Below are 23,353 nucleotides of genomic sequence, written 5' to 3' on the forward strand. Positions count from 1 at the left end.
CAACTCTGACTCATGGTGACCTTATGCAGAACAGAACAAAATGTTGCTTGGTCCTGTGTCATCCTCATGATCGCTGGCATGTTCGAGCCCATTGTTATGGCTCTTGTGGCAGACCATCTTACTGAGGGACTTCCATGCCCTCGTTGACCACTCTGCTTCACCAGCCATGATGGAGATTGATCCCTCCCAAAGCAAGCGAGTTGGACGGTGTTCTGTTTTCATTGACTAATTTTTGGAAGTGGATTGCCAGGTCTTTCTTCCCTAGTCTGTCCTGGTCTGGAAGCTCCATTGAACTGTGTCATCCACCATGGGTGATCCTGTTGGTATCTGGAATACCAATGGCACAGCTGCCATCATTTTATATACACAATATCGTATATATAAACCAAACCCGTTGGTGTTGAGTAGAACTGCCCCATACGGTCTCCAAGGCTGTAAATCTTAATGGAGGCAAACCGTCACATCTTCCTCCTCCAGAGCAGCTGGGTTCCAACTGCCAACCTTTTGGTTAGCAGCTGAGTGTTTAACCACTGTGCCACCAGGGCTCCTTATATATGTCTAAACTGAAACCCAAACCCCTTGCTATCCAGTCGATTCCAACTCTCTAGGACGGAGTAGAATTGCCCCGTAGGGTTTCCAAGGAGCGGCTGGTGGATTTGAACTGCTGACCTTTTGGTTAGCAGCTGAACTCTTAATCACTGTGCCACTGGGGCACCAAAGTATATATAAAAAAAAAAAAAAAGTTTATTTTAAAAAAGAAATTTCTACCACATTAGTCTAAACCAAGCTAAGCTAGAAGTCCTCAAATGTTAGTGTATATTTGAGTTCCTAAAAAGCTGGTTAAAAACCCATATATATATATTTTTTTCTCCATAGAGATGGTGATGCGGTGGGGACCCGGTAACCAGCATTGCTGTCGTTTGTGTGGGTTATTCTGTGGTCTCTGGCACATTCTGTGAGAAACACTGATCTTTTTTAAAGAATAAAGCAGAAGAATAAACTGGCAGAATTCACACTGAATCCCTGCCCCGTTGACGTTGGTTGGTGACCTGCTCGCCTGTCAGCTGTTTGTCTGTGTTGTTCATTGCAGCATGGGCTCAGCCCCTTGCCTTTGGGTAGGCACCCATCCCTCACACACTGTCCCCACCTGCTCACCTACCTCTTTTCTATAAGATGATTCATGTATTGTCTATAATGAAGCATTTTTTTTTCTAGGTAGCTATCTCCAGGGTTTAAAATACTACATTTATGAGAAAACTCTTCCTGTTACCATTTTCCCCTATTGATGTGGTTTGGGGAGGGGCCAAAGGTAGTGGTTGCTTAGCTTCTAGTTTTCACTAGAGTTTCAAGTGCCCAGCGGGCTTGGAGAACAATGCTGCGTGCCATTATTTCACATCTAGAAATTACTTAGTTCATTTGGTTGAGATTTCTTGAACACCTATTTACCAAATATTGCTGTTGGTGCTGGGGTCAGTTTACAAAACAGACAACATTCCTATCTTTGTGGAATTTACATTCCAGTGCAGGGGGAAGTAGAGTAAGGGAAGGGGGATAGAGTGCCAGAGGGGAGAGAGGTTGCAAAAAATTTTATAGGGTGGTCAGAGAGAAGGTGACATTTGAGCAAAGACTTAAAAGGAGGGGAGCGAGTGAGCCATGGGGACATTTGAAGGGACAGCAGTCCAGGCAGAGGGAATGGCTAATGCAAAGGCCCTGAAATGACAACGTGTATGGGTGTTCAAGGAGAAGCAAGGAGGCCAGCAGGGCTAGGGTGGCATGAGCAAGGGGGGAGAATGATGGAGAAGAGATCAGAGAAGAAACGGGGCCATTGTGAGGATTTGGGCTTCTGCCCTTAGTGAGTGGAAAGGCCTTGGAAGGTGTTGAGCAGAGGGGTGGCATGAACTGACTTAGGTTCTACAAGGGTCTCTTTGGATGTTGTGCTGCCACTAGACTGTGGTGGGGAGCATGGGTGGAACCAGAGGACCTGCTAGGAGTCTACTGCAGCAGTCCAGGAGGGACTGGATGGTTGGGGCAGAGTAGATCCATTGGAGGTAGTCATAAGGGGTCAGCTTCTGGGTACAACTGAAAGGACGAGCCAGCAGAATCTTGTGCCAATTTTGTGGGTGAAGGGAAAGAGAGAGAAGGTGGATTCAGGGATAATTTTTGGCTTGAGTCACTGGACAGATGGAGTTTCCATCAACTGAGACAGGGCAGGCTTTGGGTGAAGGAGGTTTGGGGGGAAGATAAGAAGTTCAACTTAGGACATATGTTTGAGAGGCCCATTGCCATCTAAGTGGACCTGCTGTGGACAGTTGGGTGTATTGAGTTTGGTGCTGAGGAGATATTGTCTGGGAGTTTCTAGCATGTAGGAAGGCAAATAGTCTTTTTGAAAGTTTATTTTCGTTTAAAAATTCTTGCTTTATATTTGAGCCTGTTAATGTGTGTGTGTACAAATACATATGTGTGTTTGTGCAGGATTGTGTGTGTGTGTGTGTGTGTATATATATATATATATATATATATAAAACCAAAGAACCAAACCCAGTGCTGTCGAGTCGATCCTGACTCACAGTGACCCTATAGGACAGAGTAGAACTGCCCCATACAGTTTCCAAGGAGCACCTGGCGGATTCGAATAGCCAACCCTTTGGTTAGCAGCCATAGCACTTAACCACTACGCCACCAGGGTTTCCATATATATATATGTATATGTATATGTATATGTATATGTATATGTATATGTATATGTATATGTATATGTATATGTATATGTATATGTATATGTATATGTATATATAAAACAGGTAACCAAACCCATTGCCATCGAGTCGATTCTGACTCCTAGCGACCCTATAAGGGCAGAGTAGAACTACCTCATAGGGTTTCCAGGGAGCAGCTGGTAGATTCGAACTGCCAGCAGTTTGGTTAGCAGCTGAGCTCTTAACTACTACGCCACCAGGGTGCCTATGAATGTATGCATATATAAGTATATTCCTTCTAATTGTATTTCATAGTCTGTTGTTTACAGCTTTTGTTTCCAGACTAGTGTTGAACCCCTAGCCTTTAGTGTAGACTGTCTTATTCACTAAGTTGTTCTTTAGTTCCTAACGTGTTCTTCCAGATCCACCCCTGGTAGTCATCCATATTGTTATTAGTTGCCATATTGGGCTTGTTTTCACTCCTTTGGGTATTATTTTGTGAAACTGACTACCACTGGTGAAAATGGTTGAAATTTGAGTATCTCTTGTTAAAATCTCTTCCACGGAGTAGGTGACAGAGCCTTCAAGAGCATGTGAACTTTGGAGTGAGCCTTCTCTTTTCCATCGTGGGACCATGCTTGGCGTACTGGAGCCGTGATGGCACAGTTCATTTGTGTCGGCAACTTGGCAGATGTCCGTAGTGAGGCATCAAATCGGGCGGTGTCTATTAACAAATCTAATGGGAAAGAAGAAAAGGAACTTCTTAAGGATGATCTTTTTTTTTTTTTTAGAATTAAATTGGTGCCATTGAGCTGTTTGATAACCCTGTAGTTAATGCTGCCTTATTAGAAGCCTATACAGTTTTTCATGTGGGTGTCAAAATAATTTCAGTGAAAATGATGTTGTGTGGACTCGTTCAGCTGATGGGTTCATTGTGATTACAGATGGGTTTTTGTGCTGCTCCACTTTCCCCCCAGCCCTTTGCTGGACGAGCGAGACTTAACAATCGCCATTCATTTACTCTGGCACTTCACTCGGTCAGACAGGCCATGAACATGATGGTTGTTAATAAGAAAAAAAAACCCGCAATGCTCCTTTTTAATTGATGTCCTTCGTAAATTGTATTTGCTGAAGCTGTAATTACTCGTCAAGCCGCAAAAGCAAATCTACCTCCACGTACAATGAAGATGTTGTTTTGTGAAATTGTTAAGATACAGAAGTTCGACATGCAGAGTCATTTAGTTCCGCTTTATAATGATATCTTTGGGGATTATGTCTTTGGGGATCACATCTATTAGAGCCTATCAGAGTGGGTAAGGACCAATCACCAACGTACCTTAAAAACAATCCTGCCTTCTAGTGGCCATTTCAATCTATATACATACATACGTACATAAATACATACACACACACACACACACACAAATCTGTTGCCATCAAGTCAGTTTCAAATCATGGCGATCTCGTGTGTTACAGAGTAGAACTGCTCCATAGGGTCCCCTTGGCTGTGAACTCCACGGCTGTAGCATCATTGCGGAGGTGCAGGTAGTGTGGCCCGTACTAGGTGATGCCGTCAAGGGGTAACATCAGAATGACTGTAAAATTGTTCTGTAGTGTTTTAGAAGAAATTTATTATTTTTCAGGGTCCCCATAGTTGTAACAACGAATACATTTTTCATTAAGCCCAGCTTATATGTATCAATAGACCTACAGGGCTAAAACTCTATGCTAATTTACTTTTTGAACCTTCTAATGTATTCAAAGCTGTCATTATTACGGAACTGCAGTGACACCTCGAATCACATGGTTTCATCTGCACATGCTGCAAGCACACACTGTTGTTTTTGTTGCTGCCGTGAGGGGTGACCATGATTTTCCGCACTGGGTGACACCAACCCTAGTGACGCCACTACTCTATGGAAGCAAATTGTCAGGCCTTTCTTTTGTGGTGCCACAGGTTGGGGTTGAACGGCCAACCTTGCTGTTAGTAGTCTAGTGTGAACCATTTGTATGTGTGTGTGTATATATATATATGCTTTAAAGCTGCTGGAATTGGCCCAATGACAGAGTGGTTCTTTCTTTCATGATATTGGTATATGCTCTTCAGATTAATTAACTGTTTCATCTGATGTTCCTTTAGCTTGTTTTTGTTTTTGACTTTTGAAATTGCATTGAAGACCCTTACATGGTTGAGTAGGGGATCTTTGAATGAACGTCAGTGCAGGGTTGCCATCTGGAAAGTCTGGAGTTAGACCTAATTAAGGTGACCTAGAATGAGTAATTTAGACATTTTTATTTAGTTGATTGATAAAGCTCAGAAGTTTCCTTGTGGTGTAAAATTAGGACATTAGCTTTCATAAGAACGACTCTGGGAAAATAAAAGAACACTCTTAATAAAGGACTTGGAGTAAGATTTCCCAGGTGTTTTTCTGGAACACAGGGTGTGGTGGAGGGATAAAGGAAGTGCCCCACAGCCATTTGTTTTTTAATATTGGTTTATTATCTCTTGAAGAAAACTAAGCTCTAACCTAGTAGGATCCTTGTCACCCTTTTCACGTTTTGTCTCCAGTGCCTAGCGCAGTGTCTGGGCTAGGGAATTCTTTTTTTTTTTTTTTTTTATTGTGCTTTAACTGAAAGTGTATAAATCAAGTTCGATGCTCATAGAAAAATATATAAACACCTTGCTATATACTCCTAATTGCTCTCTGCCTAATGAGACAGCACACTCCTACCCTCCTCTATTTCTTTTCAAGTCCATTCGGCCAGCTTCTGACCGTCTCTACCCTCTCTTCTCCTCTTCAGACAGGAGATGCCAACATAGTCTTATGTGTCTACTTGATCCAAGAAGCTAATTCTTCACCGGTATCGTTGTCTATGCCATAGTCTAGTGCAACCCCTGTCTGAAAAGTTGGCTTTGGGAATGGTTCCTGTCTTGGGCTAACAGAAGGTCTGGGGACCATGACCTCCGGGGTCAGTCTAGTCTCAGACCATTAAGTCTGGTCTTTGTATGAGAATTTGAGTCTGCATCCCACTGCTCTCCTGCACCCCAGGGGTTCTCTGTTGTATTCACTGTCAGGGCAGTCATTGATTATAGCCGGGCACCACCTACTTCTTCTGGTCTCAGGTTGATGTAGTCTCTGGTTTATGTGGCCCTTTTGGTCTGTTGGACTCATAATTACCCTGTGTCTTTGGTGTTCTTCATTTTCCTCTGCTCCAGGTGGGTTGAGACCAATTGATGCATGTTAGATGGCCGCTTGCTAGCTTTTAAGACCCCAGACGCCACTCTCCAAAATGAGATGCAGAATGTTTTCTTAATAGATTTTATTATGCCAGTTGACCTAGATGTCCCCGGAAACCGTGGTCCCCAAACCCCGCCCCTGCTATGCTGGCCTCCAAAGCGTTCAGTTTATTCGGAAAACTTCTTTGCTTTTGGTTTAGCTCAGTTGTGCTGACCTCTCCTATACTGTGTGTTGTCTTTCTGGGCTAGGGAACTCATTCCTTGAGCATTTTACCAGACCCAGGTACCTTGAAATACCATCTGCCATTTCCTAGCTTTCAGTAAAATAGGTAACAGTGAAGTTTTAAACTCAGCTGAGCACTAGTGAAATGTTTGAGTTCTGTGGGTACTGGCATATACAGAGTGCTAGGCATCCTTGTTTGAATCTGTGACCTTGGGCAAGTTACTTGACCCTAGAAGCCACAGTGTACTAGTCTATAAAGTAGGAATAACAATTGTATTTATTTCACTAATTGTTGGGAAAATAAATGACATTTAGACCGACTTTGGAAAATTTAATCAATGTACATAGAGTACCACACTTGGCTAATCCAAAACTAAACCTGTTGTCATCGAGTTGATTCCAACTCATAGTGACCCTATAGAACAGAGTAGAACTGTCCTGTAGGGTTTCCAAAGCTGTAATCTTTACAGAAGCAGACTGCCACACCTCTCTCTCACGGAGCAGCTGGTGGGTTTGAACTGCCAACCTTTCATTTAGCAGCTGAGTGCTTAACCAGTGAACCATACCTGGCTAAACACTCAATAAACCTTGGCCATCATCAAAAAATTAAGTGATGAATTATCCCAGTTAGAATAGGTGATTATGGGGTATTGAAGTTAAAATGTGTTCAACCTGTCTTCCTTCCTCCCTCTCTTCAATAAATATTGGAATACTTATAGTGTGCCAGGCAGTGTAGTTAATTCTGGGGGAGACATGGTAAACGCGGCAGGTGAGGCCCTTTCCTGTGGACCTACAGGGAGTTCTGTAATAGAGTGTGTTTACTTTGTCACTGTCTCTTAGAACATAGAGTAATTTAATTGTACACAATTCACTTAAAGTTAATTGTTCCGAGATCATTAGTGATCCTCCCCAAAGAATCACTTTTTCTCTCAGAATCCGTTTATTCTTACATAAAGCAAGTAAAGCAGGATTCATAGGTCATATTTTAAAATAAAGTAATAAAATTAAATTTTGTGTTACTGTTGTTGTTAGGTGCCATCAAGTTGGTTCCGACTCATAGTAACCCTGTAGGACAGAGTAGAACTGCCCTGTGGGGTTTCCAAGGAGCGGCTGGTGGATTTGAACTCCCCACCTTTTGGTTAGCAGCTGAGCTCTTAACTAGATAATATAAATCAAACAGAAAGTGGTCCACGGACCATTTCATCGCTTCCGTTGTGATCAGTTTTACCCTCATGGTAGGGCTGCCAGATTTAGCAAATACAGAACACCCAATAACATTTGAATTTCAGAGAAATAGAGAAATAATCTTTTTAAATGTAAGTATATCCCAAATAGTGCATGGGATATACTTATGCTAAGGGGGGAGGGGGGAGTTGTTGACCTGACATTCAGATTTAACTGGTGTTCTGTATTTTATCTGGCCACCCTACCACACCAGACCAGAGTCCCAGCCACCTGCGCAGGAGTAAGGCAGTTGCCTACCAGTCAACGTTGGAAGCCACCTTTGTAGAAGAGAGATGTTATGCAAACAGTAAAGAAACCTTTCCATCTATTTGGAACGATTTATAACTGTTCCCGCCTGATCGCCAAGTGTTTCTAAATTAAAAGCCATTAATTAAGGCCTTATAGAGATACAAAAGATATGCAAGGAGTGCTTCGTCATTCCAGCTCAGTACTTCAGGTGAGAGCTTTTCAAATTACGTGGACCACTGGAGCCACCTGCTTGACTAAACGCCATGCAGCCCGCGTGGCTCATCGCCGCTCCACGGCAGCGCCCGCGTTGTTGCTGATTTTTCTCATTTCTCCAGGGCAAATACTAATTAATGGATACAATTCACAGCTGATTAGCTGTAGTTTCTTCAGTAATTACATTCGCATACTAACTGTTCAGAAGAGGATTTCTAACCCAGTTTTTATTTCACTCTAAGCTTAATTTGTTTTTTGAATTGTTTAGGCCCTTAGTTTAATAGCCACTTTATTTTTCTTTGTTGTTTTAGGTGCTATTAGATAATACGTGAGTTTAATCTTAAAAAAAAAAAAAAATCCTCTCTGATAATGAGCTGTTTGCCTTAAATGGATTTCTAATTCCCCAACAAAACTTATATTTAAATAACGTTAAAGTGATACAGGCGGGAAGGCGGCCTGGGGAGCCAGGATTGGTGCCTGGAATTCAAGTTCTCATACACAGCCAAAAGAAATGGACGCCCGAAGTTTTAGTTCTAGGATCACTGAAAACCAACACCAAACTCGTTGCCGTTGAGTCAGTTCCGACTCGTAGTGACCCTATAGAACAGAGAAGAGCTGCCCAGTCTGGTTTCCAAGGAGCACCTGGTAGATTTGAACTGCCAACCTTTTGGTTAGTGGCTGTAGCTCTTAACCACTATGCCACCAGGGTTTCCCTAGGATCATTAGTTTGTCAAAAATTCCATGACAGAAACCCATACTTTTTCTTGCATACGTTTAACAGAAGAATGGAGAAAGTGTGTGTGTCTGTGTCCGTGTGTGTACACAGGCCTGCATGTGCCACACACTCATTTTTGATATCACATGCCTTCTGGGAAACCAGATAAAGGTCTTTCTTAAGCACTAACAAATACATCTTTCAGAAATCCCTATAAAGCTTTTTATCCAAATGAATCTGAGCCTTTCTAATGGACCATTGTGTGGATATGTATTTATTTAGGTGTCTAAAACAGGCTGGGATTTTGCTTCTGTGGACCATAGCAGTGTCCTGGAACGCTTAGAATCTTTCATAGAAATCCTGCTTAGTTCTTGGATCCCTGACAAGATAAAGTATATAGCATGTCCCTTCTGCTTCCATACACGAATCCTACAGGTTCAGACTCGAGGCCTAAGAGCCCCTTGGGAGTAAGTGTTTTTTGGTTTTCTGATAGGAAGTTGATGTGGATCTTCCATGTCTATGATCTATATTCTATTCTAGACATTGTCCATGTCTGTCAGTCTACCTGTGTATCTCTTTCTGCCTCCTTGGAAAAATCATACCTTTTACTTTAAATAACTGTGAGCCCTATTTAATATTTATATTAGAGAATGGGTGTATACATTTTACCCTTTGAAGACCAAACCTGTGTTTTATTTGATACATAAAAGCAGGAGGGGATACACTTTATAAAAAGAAAGACATTCCTTTACCATTTAGAAATCCTGAAAATAATACAGCCCTAGATAATTATGCTCACAGAGCCTTTCCATGTCGCCAGACTGATAACAGAATGTTTAAAGGCAACAAAACGTGCCTCCTTACACCATTTGAATCTGAAAATACATTTCTGCCAAAATCCAAGTTTTACATTTTGATAACAGGTCCCTAGAAGTAAAGAGCTTATATCTGAAATGCTGGTACAGTCTTATTTGTGATGGTCTGAATGGGCTATTGTGTTAGGGAATTAAATAGAAATTGCTGTGCTCATAGGATTCTGCTTATTTTTTAAACCTCTTTGCACTCAGTGTTACATGGAGAGATTAAATATCACTGTTTTCGACAGCTCCGATGGCCATTGATATCATTTTAAGCACTGTTTGGAGATTTAAAAAAAAGAAAAAATACATTCTTTAGTCTTATTATTTATTTATATTCCTGCCACACCCCATTCACTAGAAAATAGAATTGGAGTCCTGGGAGTTGAATTTTATTCCCTTTAATTCGCATCCTCCCCTACCCACCTTTGTGACATCTGTTCTTGAAAAGTAACCTGTGAAATCCCAACATGCTTTAAAAAACGTGTCAAAGTGATTTTCATGGAAACTCTTTTTATTCTAACTAACCGTTGATAAATCGCAGTTCAATAAACAGCAAAAACTAGTGACTAGCTGGTCACATGCTGGTCATCTCTCCCCTTCACTGTTTCTTAGCCCTGTTAAGAAACAAAACCTTTTTCTAGAATTACCTGGTTAGCTTAACTCTGTGGTTCATTTTCTGGGGGAACTAGCCAGCTGCACTGCGTAGTGCGTTGAAGCCTTTGTCATATTTCATATTTGGCCTGAGTAGAACTACCCTTTATCCAGCAACAACAACATACTTTCCAAATCACATCTGAATATTACTGTTTACTAACAGCCGTCATTCTTTATTATGCTGTGTACTTAACATAAAACAATCTGCTTTCTTGTAGTTTGGTGGCAACAGCAACTACATGAACATGGCTGAAGCTAACAACACGTTCTTTGCAGCCAGTGAGGTAGGTGTCTGCCTCTTTGTGTGTTGGTGTTTTGGGTGCTATTTAGATAATTTAATAGGCTTGCAGGGAAAAGCGAAGTATCCAATTTTTCTATCTTATGTGGCACAAAGTAAGAACTTTGGAGAAGAGATGAAAAAGGTCCTTTGAAAAAGAAAATAACCTGACAAGATTTTATAAGTTGTCCCTAGGCTATTACTAACATTAGTAACTTCGCACGCATTTCTTGATGGAGAACAGGTATACACAAACAAAAATATACATATGAGGAACTATATAAACAATATGTGCATGTAAAAAACAAACTGAATTGGTGTCCAAGCAGAGAAGTGGTTATTATGGAAACCAGGTTAGCAGTGACTTTTAATAGAAAATATTTTAACTTCATATCTATAGGGATAGTTTAAGGTGTTTGTGATTTGGAAAATGTTGGGACAACAGTATTATACTTTCTCGGGTTTTTGGTGTGGATGGTACGAAATGAGTATTGTGTTTGTTGCTAGATCTCCTCAGCCTAGTACAGTGCCTGGCACACGGTAGGTGCTCAGTAAGTATTTGTTGAATAAATGGATGGGGATACTCTAAGGCTTGGTCTTAGATCGGAAAACTGGGTGATGGAAATTAAATGGAGCACCATGTTGGCTCTGGGTTTGTCTTCAGTTTATGGGTGCAAATGGGATTAACATCTTGTTGATGTTTTTACTGCCTTCCCTTCTTACTGACTTAGGGCCGTTGGTCTGGTTTCATTGGCCTGCCCTCCAGAGAAACCTCGATCTTGACTAGATCAAGAAAATGGTTTCCTGAAAAACGGTAGACTCTGTGAGATTTGAGATTTTAAAAACAAGAACACACAGGAGTGAAATTGGTCCAAATGTGGAACATTTCTCTTGCGATTCATGTAGTAAAAAGTCTTCATTTTCCAAATATATTCAAATATAGGAAGCTGAACTAGTTTGACCCCAGAGAATGAAAATAATAATGGCTTCGTAAGTGATCTTGGTACGGGGAAGCAAGTGATACGAAAGAAATTAAATTTGAGACATTATTAGAATAAATGAGGTCTAAAGAATGAAGGGTAGTCTTAGATTAGTCATTTTTACAGTGACCATCATCTCTAACCAAGAAGACAGCTTAGCTAAGGGAGTATCGTTTGGCACTGGCTCCTGTGTTGTTTGTGATAATGAACACAAACCCCATCTGTAAGGGCAACATGATGTTTCATTCTGTAGGATTTTTCTCCCGACGTTTGAATCAAACATTGATGAAAGCTCCAGTGCCAGCAGCTGTTCAGAGACAATTTAATTCCAGCTGTGATAATTCACCGTGTCAGACATTGGCTGTTATATGTTGATACAACAGTTCTCCAGATTTGCATTTTTATCAAAAGGAACAAATGTTTTGAACATTGCAGTACAGATGGTATTTAACCATGTACATACTACTTTAACATGTTCAAGGTAAACACTGAAAAGTCAGTATCTGTGAAAAGTAGTCCTATAAACTCTGAATGATTAATCTGATACAGGTCATACGGCATATTTGCAAAAACCAGTGTTTTTTTTTTGTATTGATGCCCTCCATGTTTGTTTTTATAATCTCAGCCAGCCACTGTTTGGGGTTACTCTTTAAGGAATGCTTAACTTTATATTTATATTTAATAGAGTACCTGTCTTTAAAGGTGGTTTAAGATTTTAGCATTCTCTTGGTTATATAATAGAATTTCATTGGATTGTCCTATTAGGTTGTGATAGAGTAGCATACTGAATTCTAACTTAAAATTAATTTGTCTTAAAAAAATGACACTATAGGGACATATTACATATGATAGCTCTCTATTCCTTAACAAAAATAAAAGTGAAGACCTCCTTAATTTTGACTGCCTCGCATAAGAAGTGCTTTATGTTAGAGTTTATGCGGTAATCCTATGTAACGATTTCACTGTATATGTTTTCTTGAGCGAAAAATAAAGCCCAAGTAGAGGCTAACACACTACATTTTTCCATGTGCCTCATTTCCCAGTCACTGCATTAAACGTAAATTTATTTGGTTTTTCAACATTTTAATGAGTGCAAACTAATTCAGGAAGGCTTTAGGTTTGAGCGTTGCAGGGTCTAAATTGTGCCTGAAACCAGTTCCCTTCACGCAGCTATTGCCCTGTAGACAGCACCGCAGCGAGGAGGATGCTCTTGAGTTAGAAATTCACACATTGGCTTTATGTTTTCGGTCTGTGTCATGATTACCCTGACCATTTTTAAAGTACCTTAAATATTTATTGAAATAATATTTCAAGTGTTAATTACAGTGGTAATGAAAACAGCCAAATGCCACATATCAAGAATGAGTGTTTATCCGTATTGTTAATGTGATATGTTAGATTTCATTAAGCAGTAATGAGGTGGCAAATGAGTCACAAATTACAGTTGCATCTGTTACTAGACCACATTAGTGCCAAAATAACGGCAAATGCAGCCATAGGGTTACGTTCATTAGCCAGCCACGTTTGTGGCCAATTCATCCCTTTGTGTTCGAGAATTCCGGGTCCCGCGGTAAGAAATTGACACCTTTGGGAGGGGTCACCATTCACATAGCCATGTCAGAAAATCCCATATTTAATTCCAGCTTTCAGACGTTGCATTAGGCAACAGTGTTTTTAAGTATCTTAAATTTGCTAAGAACCTCAAGATGTTCAATTGTCCTGCCATAGCCTTCCATAGCCTGGGACCTTGTTATTTCTGGCGAGATACAAATAATGACAGCTGACAGGTTCTATATACAAGAAAAAAAATTTTTTCCCCGTGAGTTCCTATTTTCTCTTAAGTAGTTACCACATTATGTTATCAATGATAGTTTGAAGAGTGATGATTTTCATCCCTGAATTAGTTCTCTTAGCTGATTCAAATGATCTTGAACTGATTCATTCTTTCAAATACTATAAATAATAAATGAACTCTAACTTTGAACCTTTGAGCTAGGAATACAAAATATCTGAGCAACCCTCCCCCCAGCTCCTTCACCTCACCAAACTCATATTCTAGACCTTGTACCTCCCCCCAAAAAATCCAAGTTCTATTTTAAGAAAAATTGTTAGTGCGGTTGAGCAAGACAAGCCCTGACTTGTATCAGAAGGCCCTATTTTAAAACACTGTCTTTAAGAATCTAAGTAGCAGTGAAGAAAAACAGTGCCTTCAGATTTACTTAGATCTTGAGAATTAGCGCTTGTCCACATAAGTGAACGACATCCGTGTGGTTAGTACAGCTATATCAATACAGCTGTATGCTCGTATGAATAGATAGTCTTTGAAAGTCAAAGACTCATAGAGAATGTTCTGGTGAATATGTGTTAACGTGTTGATACAGAAGAAAACCAACCCCCCCTTACAGTTTAAGTAAAAGCAATGACACCTTTTCATATGAGTGATGGTAATCCTTGTGTAAAATGTTGTATTACAAACAGTAACAGTTCCCATTGAAGCATTCATTGCACCCAGGAATCTACCAGAAAGGAAATTAAAAAAACCAAGCCACAAATGTATTATTCCTTGCTTTATATGTTGCAGCAGAAAGTAAATATGTGTAATGTTCACTTCTGAGTTAATGTTGTGTGTGCTCCACAAAGTCGTCAGCATTTTATGAAGCATGTGGGTAATGGAAGCGGTTTGAGCTGTTTCACTAACATATCAATAAAGTGGCAATTTGTTATATAGCCAAATCTGATGTCGCGGACGCTCCAGCTAACAACAAAGACAGATGTTGCTAATTAAGTACGCATTAAAAAACTGTTAATACTGATACTCCATTAAAACCATATGATAATGAGACTTAAATCTTTAATCAGAATGATCAGCAAAACTTTATAAATGGAAATCTGTGTTTAAGATGTTTTCATTTGAGAAATAGATATTTGGCTTAGATGTGTAGTGTTTTCACACAACGCTTTTTCCCCCCACCCCCACCCCAAGGAGAAATAAGTATAGGAACACAATATGAAAATAACCTATGTTTTCTTTCCTTTTAGCAGACATTCCATACGCCAAGCCTTGGGGACGAGGAGTTTGAAATCCCTCCCATCACGCCTCCTCCGGAGTCAGACCCCACCCTGGGCATGCCTGATGTTCTGCTACCCTTTCAAGGCCTCAGCGACCCATTGCCTTCCCAGGGAAGTGAATTCACACCCCAGTTTCCACCTCAAAGCCTGGATCTTCCTTCCATTACAATCTCAAGAAATCTCGTGGAACAAGATGGTGTGCTTCATAGCAGTGGGTTGCATATGGTAGGTACCACGTTTCTTGCTTGAAAAAAAAAAAAAAAACCAAGCCCATTGCCGTTGAGTCGATTCAGACTCATAGCGACCTTATTGGACAGAGTAGAACTGCCCCACAGAGTTTCTGAGGAGCGGCTGGTGGATTTGAACTGCTGACCTCTTGGTTAGCAGCTGAGCTCTTAACCACGATGCCACCAAAGTGTTCTTTATCACTCGTACTTCTCGTGGTACGGATCAGACAGTCCATGTTCTGAAATGTGTTCCTGCCTGTGGGCATGTGGATTGCTATCCCTGGTGCCATTTAAGTGCAGAAACTAGAAGGATTCCTGGTGTTGAACAAGAGGGTATTGGTTGGTTGACAGTCACATGAAAGAGGAGTTGGATCTTGGGTCCATGAGATCCTTCTTATTTGAAATGGTTTTTAAGAAATCTGATTCATTGGTTTGGAAGCAGCTGATCCTTCCTTGCCTTTGGTTTGACACAGAGGTGTGCTTGAGTTGAGTTTGCCCAGGAGAGATTTTACAAATGGAAGTCCTTGTCACGTGTCTAGGTCTTTTCCATTGGTTGGATTACAGTATACTGTTTATGAAACATGGCTTGCTCCTACCTCCAGTGAAATATCTAACTGTGATACAAAGCAAAGGGGTGGGGTGTGGGGATGGGAATTGCTTATAACCAGCAGAGGAAAATATAGAATGGGTTATTGTGTAAAATATACCTAATTGTGGTATTTATTGTCATAAACATTGAATAAGGCACTCCAGAGAGCCAAGATTACTAATGCAATAATTTTGGTTCTGTTTTTCTTAGTGTGCAATTATAGTCAGCAATCACCAGGGTAAATCTGCTTAAGTATTTGAAACTCTTCTGCTGGGTTTGTTGTTTGCATTCACGTCTATCTAGGTGAGGCACTAAGCAGACATTTTAAAACAAGATTAATAGTTTAGAGGGCTTTCTTTTTTTTTTAGCCCTGGTAAAATGAAACAGATATATTGGTATAACAAAAAACAAGTCCTATTGCTTGTTTACACATTTTTCTGCACATTAGGACCATACACGATGTCTATTGGTTTCATTGTTAATTCCCCAGATACAACAGATGACTGCAAAACGTGTAGTGGATTAGCGGTGCAAAGATTCAGGGTGCGCTCTGAAATATTTTTTTTTCTGAAATATAGGATGACTTTCCCAAATAGGATTGCGGCAACATAATTTTCTTTGCCTCTGATCTTTTGTGTTTGAGCTGAACATCAGGGTTTTTATTTTTGCTTTTTGGTCAGAAAAGCATGTGGTGAACAATGGGGAATTGGTTATTAAGTATTCATAAACGTTCCTTGCCATCACAAATAATTGTTTCCTCTGGACTTTTTTTACGTCTCCGACCATTTGACACCGGAATGGAGGAGTCCATCTTCCGTTCCCCTACAATCAGGCTTGCAGTGTTGTGCCTGGAAAATATAAAAAGGATGTTTAGTCACCAAGGGAGTTTGCCAGGGCTCACCCGCTATTCATAGATGCTCAGCAAGGCTAATTGAAGTTGTGGAAATAGTTAAAAGACCATAAAATGTATGCTAAAATGTGTACTTTATTAAATTGGTAAATATTTATTAATAATATAAGAATCTGCCTCTAAATTAAACATCTGATGAATGACTGTGCCTTAAACCTATAAAACTGTTACTGCGGCTATAAAAAAGTGTAAAGGAGGCATTTTGACTATGAAATTTCATTTCATGGTCAATTGAATTTACTGTATTGGAAAGAACTAAAGATGGAATCATAAAATAATTATGATATTCACATACACTTAGAGAACAATGCTTTCACGGACTGGCGTGGGGACAGAGGACTCAATTTTTAATGCTCGTAATGTCTTGCTAATCACTAAAGCAGTTGAATTATTTCATTGATTCTTAGTAGTCTAGGTACTTTAGCTAAGTGCAGGCTGTTGTCATGGTATTTACATGAGCCTCGTCACGTTTATTGGTGCCTTTTTGGAGTTTTGCTGAACCAGAAGACTATTTAAATTGGCTTGAAACAAACTAATCTTGTTGAAAATTCTAGTAGAATTTCACCTTGAAGAAATGTCATGGGATTTTAAATCACAAATGTGGGAAAAAATAAAATGTACCGGGACAGAATTATGATGAATACAATGTGTCGTTGGCTTTGTTCTATGTACTACCTGCCATGTTCACCTATAAACTTGAATTCAGAATTGCCAGAGGCATGGTTAAAAATAGGCTATGTCAAGGTTCTTGTCTGTCTCCCTCAGGGTACCCAGTTGGTTGGCTACATCATAATACTCTGTAGCAGCCTCTTCGGAGATTTCCCTCAGGAAGGTCACCAGAAAAATAATAAATAATACTTTATCCATCATGCATTTGTCTTCCCAGTGTGCACTGGATATTTCATACCTTAGGCAAGCCAGAAGTTTTATTATCCAAATGAATATGGCTGTCGGCTAAGGGTTGCCGTGGTGAATTAGGACTATCATATAAGCAGAAAAGCCAGCTTGTTTATGTTGTGTTGAACTAGCTTTTCTTCAGAGCGTCATTGGTTTTCCTTTAGAAAAAGTGACAGTTTGTCACATTACTGATTAGCAGCATTATTGCTGACAAGCACAACATGTTTATCTTCCTTAAATTCATGCCATTATATTTAAAAACAGAGAGCAAGAACAAAAAAAAAAAAAAAAAAAGAGGAGGGGGTGGATTAAAACGAGTGCAACGATCAGCGTTCATATTTTAAAACATGCAAATAAATGCCCCGGTGTGCAAAAGCGAATTGCTGGGAAAAAAACAAGGAATGTCGATGCATTGGAGAATTCAGAGAACAACCTTGATTTGCTTGTTGTGGGTGTGTATATTTTAAATCAGGCTGTGGTTGGCTAAAGTCGAAACCAACAGCGTATTTTGGTTACCTCTAAGCGTTACCGTCCGTTCAGGTGATCATCTGGAAATTATTTAAATCTACAAAAGGTTGCGATTCTAAAAATCTACAACGTGTGCTCCAAAGGGCTCCTTTTTTTTTTTTTTTTTTTTTTAGCACCTCTCTCTAATCTGCCCAGCCTGCTGAGTAGCACCGACATCAGTAGTACATCAATTTCAGAAAGTGGATTATTTTTACTAGACAGCTATTGTGACATATTGGGTCAGTCATAAATGAAAGATATTCATGCAAGCATGCAATACTTGTAATGAAGTCTCACTCTGACCTTCTGTATGATTGATTCTGTAATTTAGTTTTCTCAGGCAGTGCCTGAAATGAAATGAAATCATGTTGAACAAGTTTTGAATACCCACAGTGCACCAGGAGAAGAAAAATCTGCAGCCCTAGAGGCTAGGGAGAGAGCAGCTGAACGATTTATCTTTATGCTATTATAGCCTTTGCCAGCATTCAACATTTCTTTCTTTCTTTTTTTTTTTTTTTTTCTTATTTGGCTTAAGTACTTAATTCTGCAGGTAGCTGTAAATGGGAAAATAAAATGCTGTTCAGATTTAAAATGACAGCACAGGAGTATGTGCAGGGGACTGATAAAATATCTTGAATAGAACTGACCTTTCATGTAGCTGAAAGTTACTGGGGGATTCAGCCTGATAATTACCATATAGATTATTTTTATTTCTTTCCTGCAATGAAACATTTCAGAGAGCAGTAGTGCTGATTGAATGAAAATTGAACTTGTTAACATTCTTTTCAGCCTAGCCTGTTGTACATAACAGAAGGTGAGCTTTGATGAATTTCAAAATTCTGTTTGATAGCTAAGAAACAGACAGGAAAATAATTGTCTCTAGTCTGATATTTTGTATGCCCCCCCAAAAGAGAATTTATAAAACACACTGATAATTCACACACGTTATCCTCCGTACGTTATAGTTTAGGGGAGTGTCACGTTCTGTTTGATATTCCTTGGGTTTTAATTGTGATAGGGCATATTTCTAGAAAATGCTATATTACCACTCTTGTAATATCAAACGGAGTCACTGAAAACTGCAAGGGATGATAGTAAGAAAGGTATATTTGAGTACTGTACTTTCCCTACCTGTTAAGGAAAGGTAGAAAAAGAGGAAAAGAAGTCCTATAGAAGACATGCATGCTGAAGGGGGGAAAAAAAAAATTATGAGCTTTTAAAATATTCCTAAGACTCTGACATCATCATCTGGACAGATACCATTTTTGATCAGAAAAACAGGATTTTATTAAAATAGCACATCTAAAATTACCAGGCGTATTTTAAGAGTTTTACAGTCATTTGGCATGGCTCTAATTTTGAAGTTGAATTATTTTTATTTTTACAAAATGACTTCCATGCCATTTTTATACTTAAAAAAAAAAAAATCTTACGTTAGGAGAAATAGCAGACTCTCAATTAATACGTTGTTTTAGCAATGTTGTTTAATGTGTTACAGATAAAACAGTTATTTCATGGGTCATTAATGTGTTTAATGCGTGGAACATTCTATTAAAACAAGCCCTTATTATTGTTATGAACGTGTTCATTGCCATTGTCAATGGAAGCTGCAGAGCTAAATCCTACAGGACGATAAGCATTTAGTCGTTGGGGGAGACAAGCAATTTCTCATAAAAATTGAGCGATCATTTCAGTAGTGTTTACTTTTGGTCGTAATATGGTCAAAAGTATTTTTATTATAAGTTAACAATAAAGATTGATTTATGTAAGCATAATACTCATTTTGAATGGAGTAGGACCCATTTGTTCAAAGTGTAAATTATAAAACTGAAATCATATTAACCTTTAGCAAATATTTACTGAGTACCTACTGTGTGCTAGCTATCATTCTTTAATAGTTAGAGTATACTCTATAAAATTGTTCTTTGATTTCCGGTGTCTCCATATAACGGTTCACAGAGTTAGAGATGGCTGCTTCAAAGATGTGTACTGCCAAAAGTCAACTTTAATTTAGCTGTTACTATACCTTGACAGGAGCCGTAGTGGCACAGTGGTTAAGAGCTTGGCTGCTAACCAAAAGGTCAGTAGTTCAAATCCACCAGCCGCTCCTTGGAAACTCTTAGGGTTTCTATGGGGCAGTTCTTCTCTGTCCTGTAGGGTCTCTGTGAGTCAGAATCAACTTGATGGCATTGGGTTTGGTTGGTTTTGGATTATACCTCGACAGTTGTCTGCCAGAAAATGCCCAGACCGTAGACATTTTTATGAGCTGGCTGTCTTTGAAGAGAAAATAGCTTTGTACCATAAAAACTCAAAACCAAACCCCTTGCTGTTGAGTCAGATTTCAGCTCATAGTGACCCTATAGGATAGAGTGGAACTGCCCCTTAGGGCTTCCAAGGCTGTAATCTTTACGGAATCAGATTGCCACATCTTTCTCCTGCGGAGCAGCTGGTGGGTTCGAACAACTGACCTTTCAGTTAACAGTTGACTGCTTAACCACTGCACCACAGGGCCCCTTCTATGTATCATACAGAGTTTAAAATAAATATTCTTTGTTCTTGGCCTATAAATACTTAGTGACCCTGATGATATGGGTGTTGTCTTTAAGCTGAATTAACTTTAAGGTCCTCCGTTAAAGTAGGACCGTGTTCCAAACTTCTATTAAACCCAATTAGTTGTTGTGAAGTATGATACACGATTATTATGTTTGGTTTATAACATTTAAGAACCAGTTCCTGGAGAAGGGCATCATGGTTGGTAAAGTAGAGGGTCAGTGAAAAAGAGGAAGACCCTCAATGAGATAGATTGACACAGTGGCTGCAACAGTGGGCTCAAACATAGCAACGATTGTGAGGATGGTGCAGGCCTGGGCAGTATTTCGTTCAGTTGTGTATAGAGTTGCTGTGGGTCCTAACTGACTCAATGGCACCTAACAATAAGAAGAAGGAAAAATGTTATTAGAAAGTAGTGCTATGGTTTATTTTTTTTGTATCTCGTTTTTAGCATATATCATCTATAGTTGAGTGTGGCCAGTACTTACCAATAGTTCAGGTACGAAAGAGGCACTATTTTACATCACTCAGATCTCTGAATAAAACTGACGTGACTCAAGTATTTAAAAAAGAATTTACTTATTTTTTATTGTGGCAAATATATATATAAAATGAAATTTGCTATTTTAACTAATTTTCAGAGTACAATTCAGCAGCGTCAGTTATATTCACAATATTGTGCAATTATCACCACTATTTCCAAAACATTTTCATCACCCCAAGCAAAAACTCAGCATCCATTGAGTATTATCTCCCCATTCCAACTCCATATCCCCTAGCCCCTGGTAACCACTAATGACTTTCTGTTTCTAAGCCTATGCCTAGTCTAGATATTTCACATAAGTGGGATCATACAATATTGGTCCTTTTGTGGCTGGCTTACTTCATTCAGTATAATGTTTTCAAGGCTCATTCGTGTTGTAGCATGTATCATAACTTTATTTCTATTTATGACTGGTGGTATTCCATTGTATGTATGGACCACATTTTGTTTTGTCCATTCACCTGTTGGATACTTGGGTCGTTTCCACCTTTTGGCTATTGAGAATAATGCTGCAATGAACATTGGTCTACAAGTATCTGTTTGAGCTTCTGCTTTCAGTTCTTTTGGGGCATGTCTGGCTCGAGTATTTTTGAGAGTGGTGAGGGTACTGTCTATACTATTACCCCATTCCCTTTTTTCACAGCACTTGTCACCGTTTGAAATGGTCTTGTTTGCTTGTCTATGGGTTGTTTCCTTCCAACCAGAATATAAGTTCTACCAAGACGAGAGCCTTGCTTATCTCACTCACTGCAGTCTTCCCTGAGCCTGGAACAGCCGCAGGTCTGGAATATATGGTCTCTCAATAAATTTTTTATTGTTGAATATATGAATCAATTTTTATTTTAGTGAGTGACAAGGAGCCCTGGTGGTGTAGTGGTTAAGGCACTCAGCTGCTAACTGAAAGGTAGGCAGTTTGAACCCATCAGCCGCTATGCGGAAGAAAGATGTGGCAGTCTGCTTCCATAAAGACTTACAGCTTTGGAAACCCTATGGGGCAGTTCTACTCTGTCCTGTAGAGTCGCTGTGAGTCGGAATCAACTTGACGGCAATGGTTTTTTTTTCTGGTGACCGATACAACATGAATACATGATAAGGAAAGAATACTTGTTATTAAGATCACATCTTGGTACTAAACTAAAAATGGGGGAAATGGGGTTTATTCGAGTATAAACAGCTGTAAAAGTAGAATTCTACTTTAAAATTAGTACTTAGAACTGAATAAAATAAGCACGGAGGTGACTCCTTGGTAAAACAAAGGCATTATAGAGTGTATAAGTAAAATACCATTAATTGGCAATAAACTCTTGAAATTTTTATTTTGGTAAGAAACTATAAATTAACTTTTGGAAAGACTCTTTTTCAGAAAACTCTCATGTATGTAGGGATGTTTAATTATAACCCTGAGGGTAGTTATTAAGGAGAAATTATCTATTTCAATGTAGATTTTGATGAACATATAGCTTGTGGTGTGCAGGTGTGTAATTATCATGGGTGTGTGTTTGGCTAACACTATTTGTTTCAGGGGCTTTGGGGGTTAAAGCTGTAATAGTTATGTATCACCCTTGGTTGTTGTTAATTCTTAAATTTTTTGATATTGCTGTCAGATATAACTAAATAATTGAGCATATAATTACATGCTCAGAGTTGGCTTGAATTTCATATTTTTAGTTACTCTGATATTCATTACTACTAAGTAATTTTTATTACAGATAATTGTTTAATGACTCTATTTCTCCAGAAATATTGATTTAAAAAACTCGCCCAGTGAAAATGTGCTACATCATACTGTCTTATTTGGGTTACTTGCTTCTTAACTGGATGTTATCATGCGTTATGAAAACCCAACATTGAATAGTTACAGGGGGATCGTTATTTCTGAGTGTAGATAGATGATCCATTAGACACCTTTGCATATTAGATTTTTAAAAATCCTGTATGATAAAATCAAGCCACGGGGAAGCAAACACCATTGTGATGAGTTAAAGTGGCTGAAATGTTACGATAATGTCTAATATTTAAATTAAAAAAATTGAGTTTGAGAGCTTATATCTTACATTTACAAAAGGACAGAAACCAGTTCTGTACTGCCAAGTTTGCAGTCCAGAGATAAATACCAAGCCCGGGCATGGGAGGGAGAGAGAAGGGAACTGGTGTATTCTGAGAGGATGTGGTCCTCTCTCCACACCTGAGAGAATGAGTAGAAAAACTCTGAGCATGTAGAGAGAGTTAGGGAGTAGGAAGTCCCTGGGTGGCACAAAGGGTTATGCTCTGGACTACTAACAGAAAGGTTGGTGGTTCAAAACCACCCAGAGACACCTTTGGAAATGAGGCCTGGTCATCTCTTTCTAAAAGGTCACACACAGCCTTGAAAACCCTTTGGAGAAGTTCTACTCTGCAGACATGAGGTGGCCATGAGTCAGAACCCACTGGACGGCGGCTAACCACAACAAGAGAGAGTTTTTTTGGCTAAAGAAAAAATAGCAAACTGTATCCACCCCACTCCAAAAAAGAAAACAAAAAAATCCAGCTATATCTCTCCGTGAGGTAATACATGGACATGGTAATATAACATATCGATGATTTACACAGTGACGCAGCTTTTCACCTTTCATTTCTCTTTCAGTCTTGATTACGTCAAAGAGAAACTCTCAGGGGTTCAGAAGTTTCTCATCACCTTTGTTTTGTCCTTCTTCAAATAAAAGAAGGCAGAACTTTTGAGCCAGAGCCCCAG

At 39.3% G+C, this 23,353-nt stretch overlaps 1 protein-coding gene across 1 annotated transcript in view; it reads left to right on the top strand.

The window, feature by feature from the left end:
- The window catches only part of TOX3 (TOX high mobility group box family member 3), a 132,091-nt gene that overhangs the window by 86,536 nt on the left and 22,202 nt on the right, over positions 1–23,353 (top strand). The window contains exons 2-3 of the mRNA XM_023555546.2: positions 10,291–10,356; positions 14,369–14,623. Of these exons, the coding sequence (XP_023411314.2) occupies positions 10,291–10,356; positions 14,369–14,623 (321 nt within the window). The remainder of the gene's footprint in view (positions 1–10,290; positions 10,357–14,368; positions 14,624–23,353) is intronic.

This window comes from Loxodonta africana, chromosome 21 (genome assembly GCF_030014295.1).
Source record: "Loxodonta africana isolate mLoxAfr1 chromosome 21, mLoxAfr1.hap2, whole genome shotgun sequence".
Lineage (NCBI taxonomy): Eukaryota > Metazoa > Chordata > Mammalia > Proboscidea > Elephantidae > Loxodonta > Loxodonta africana.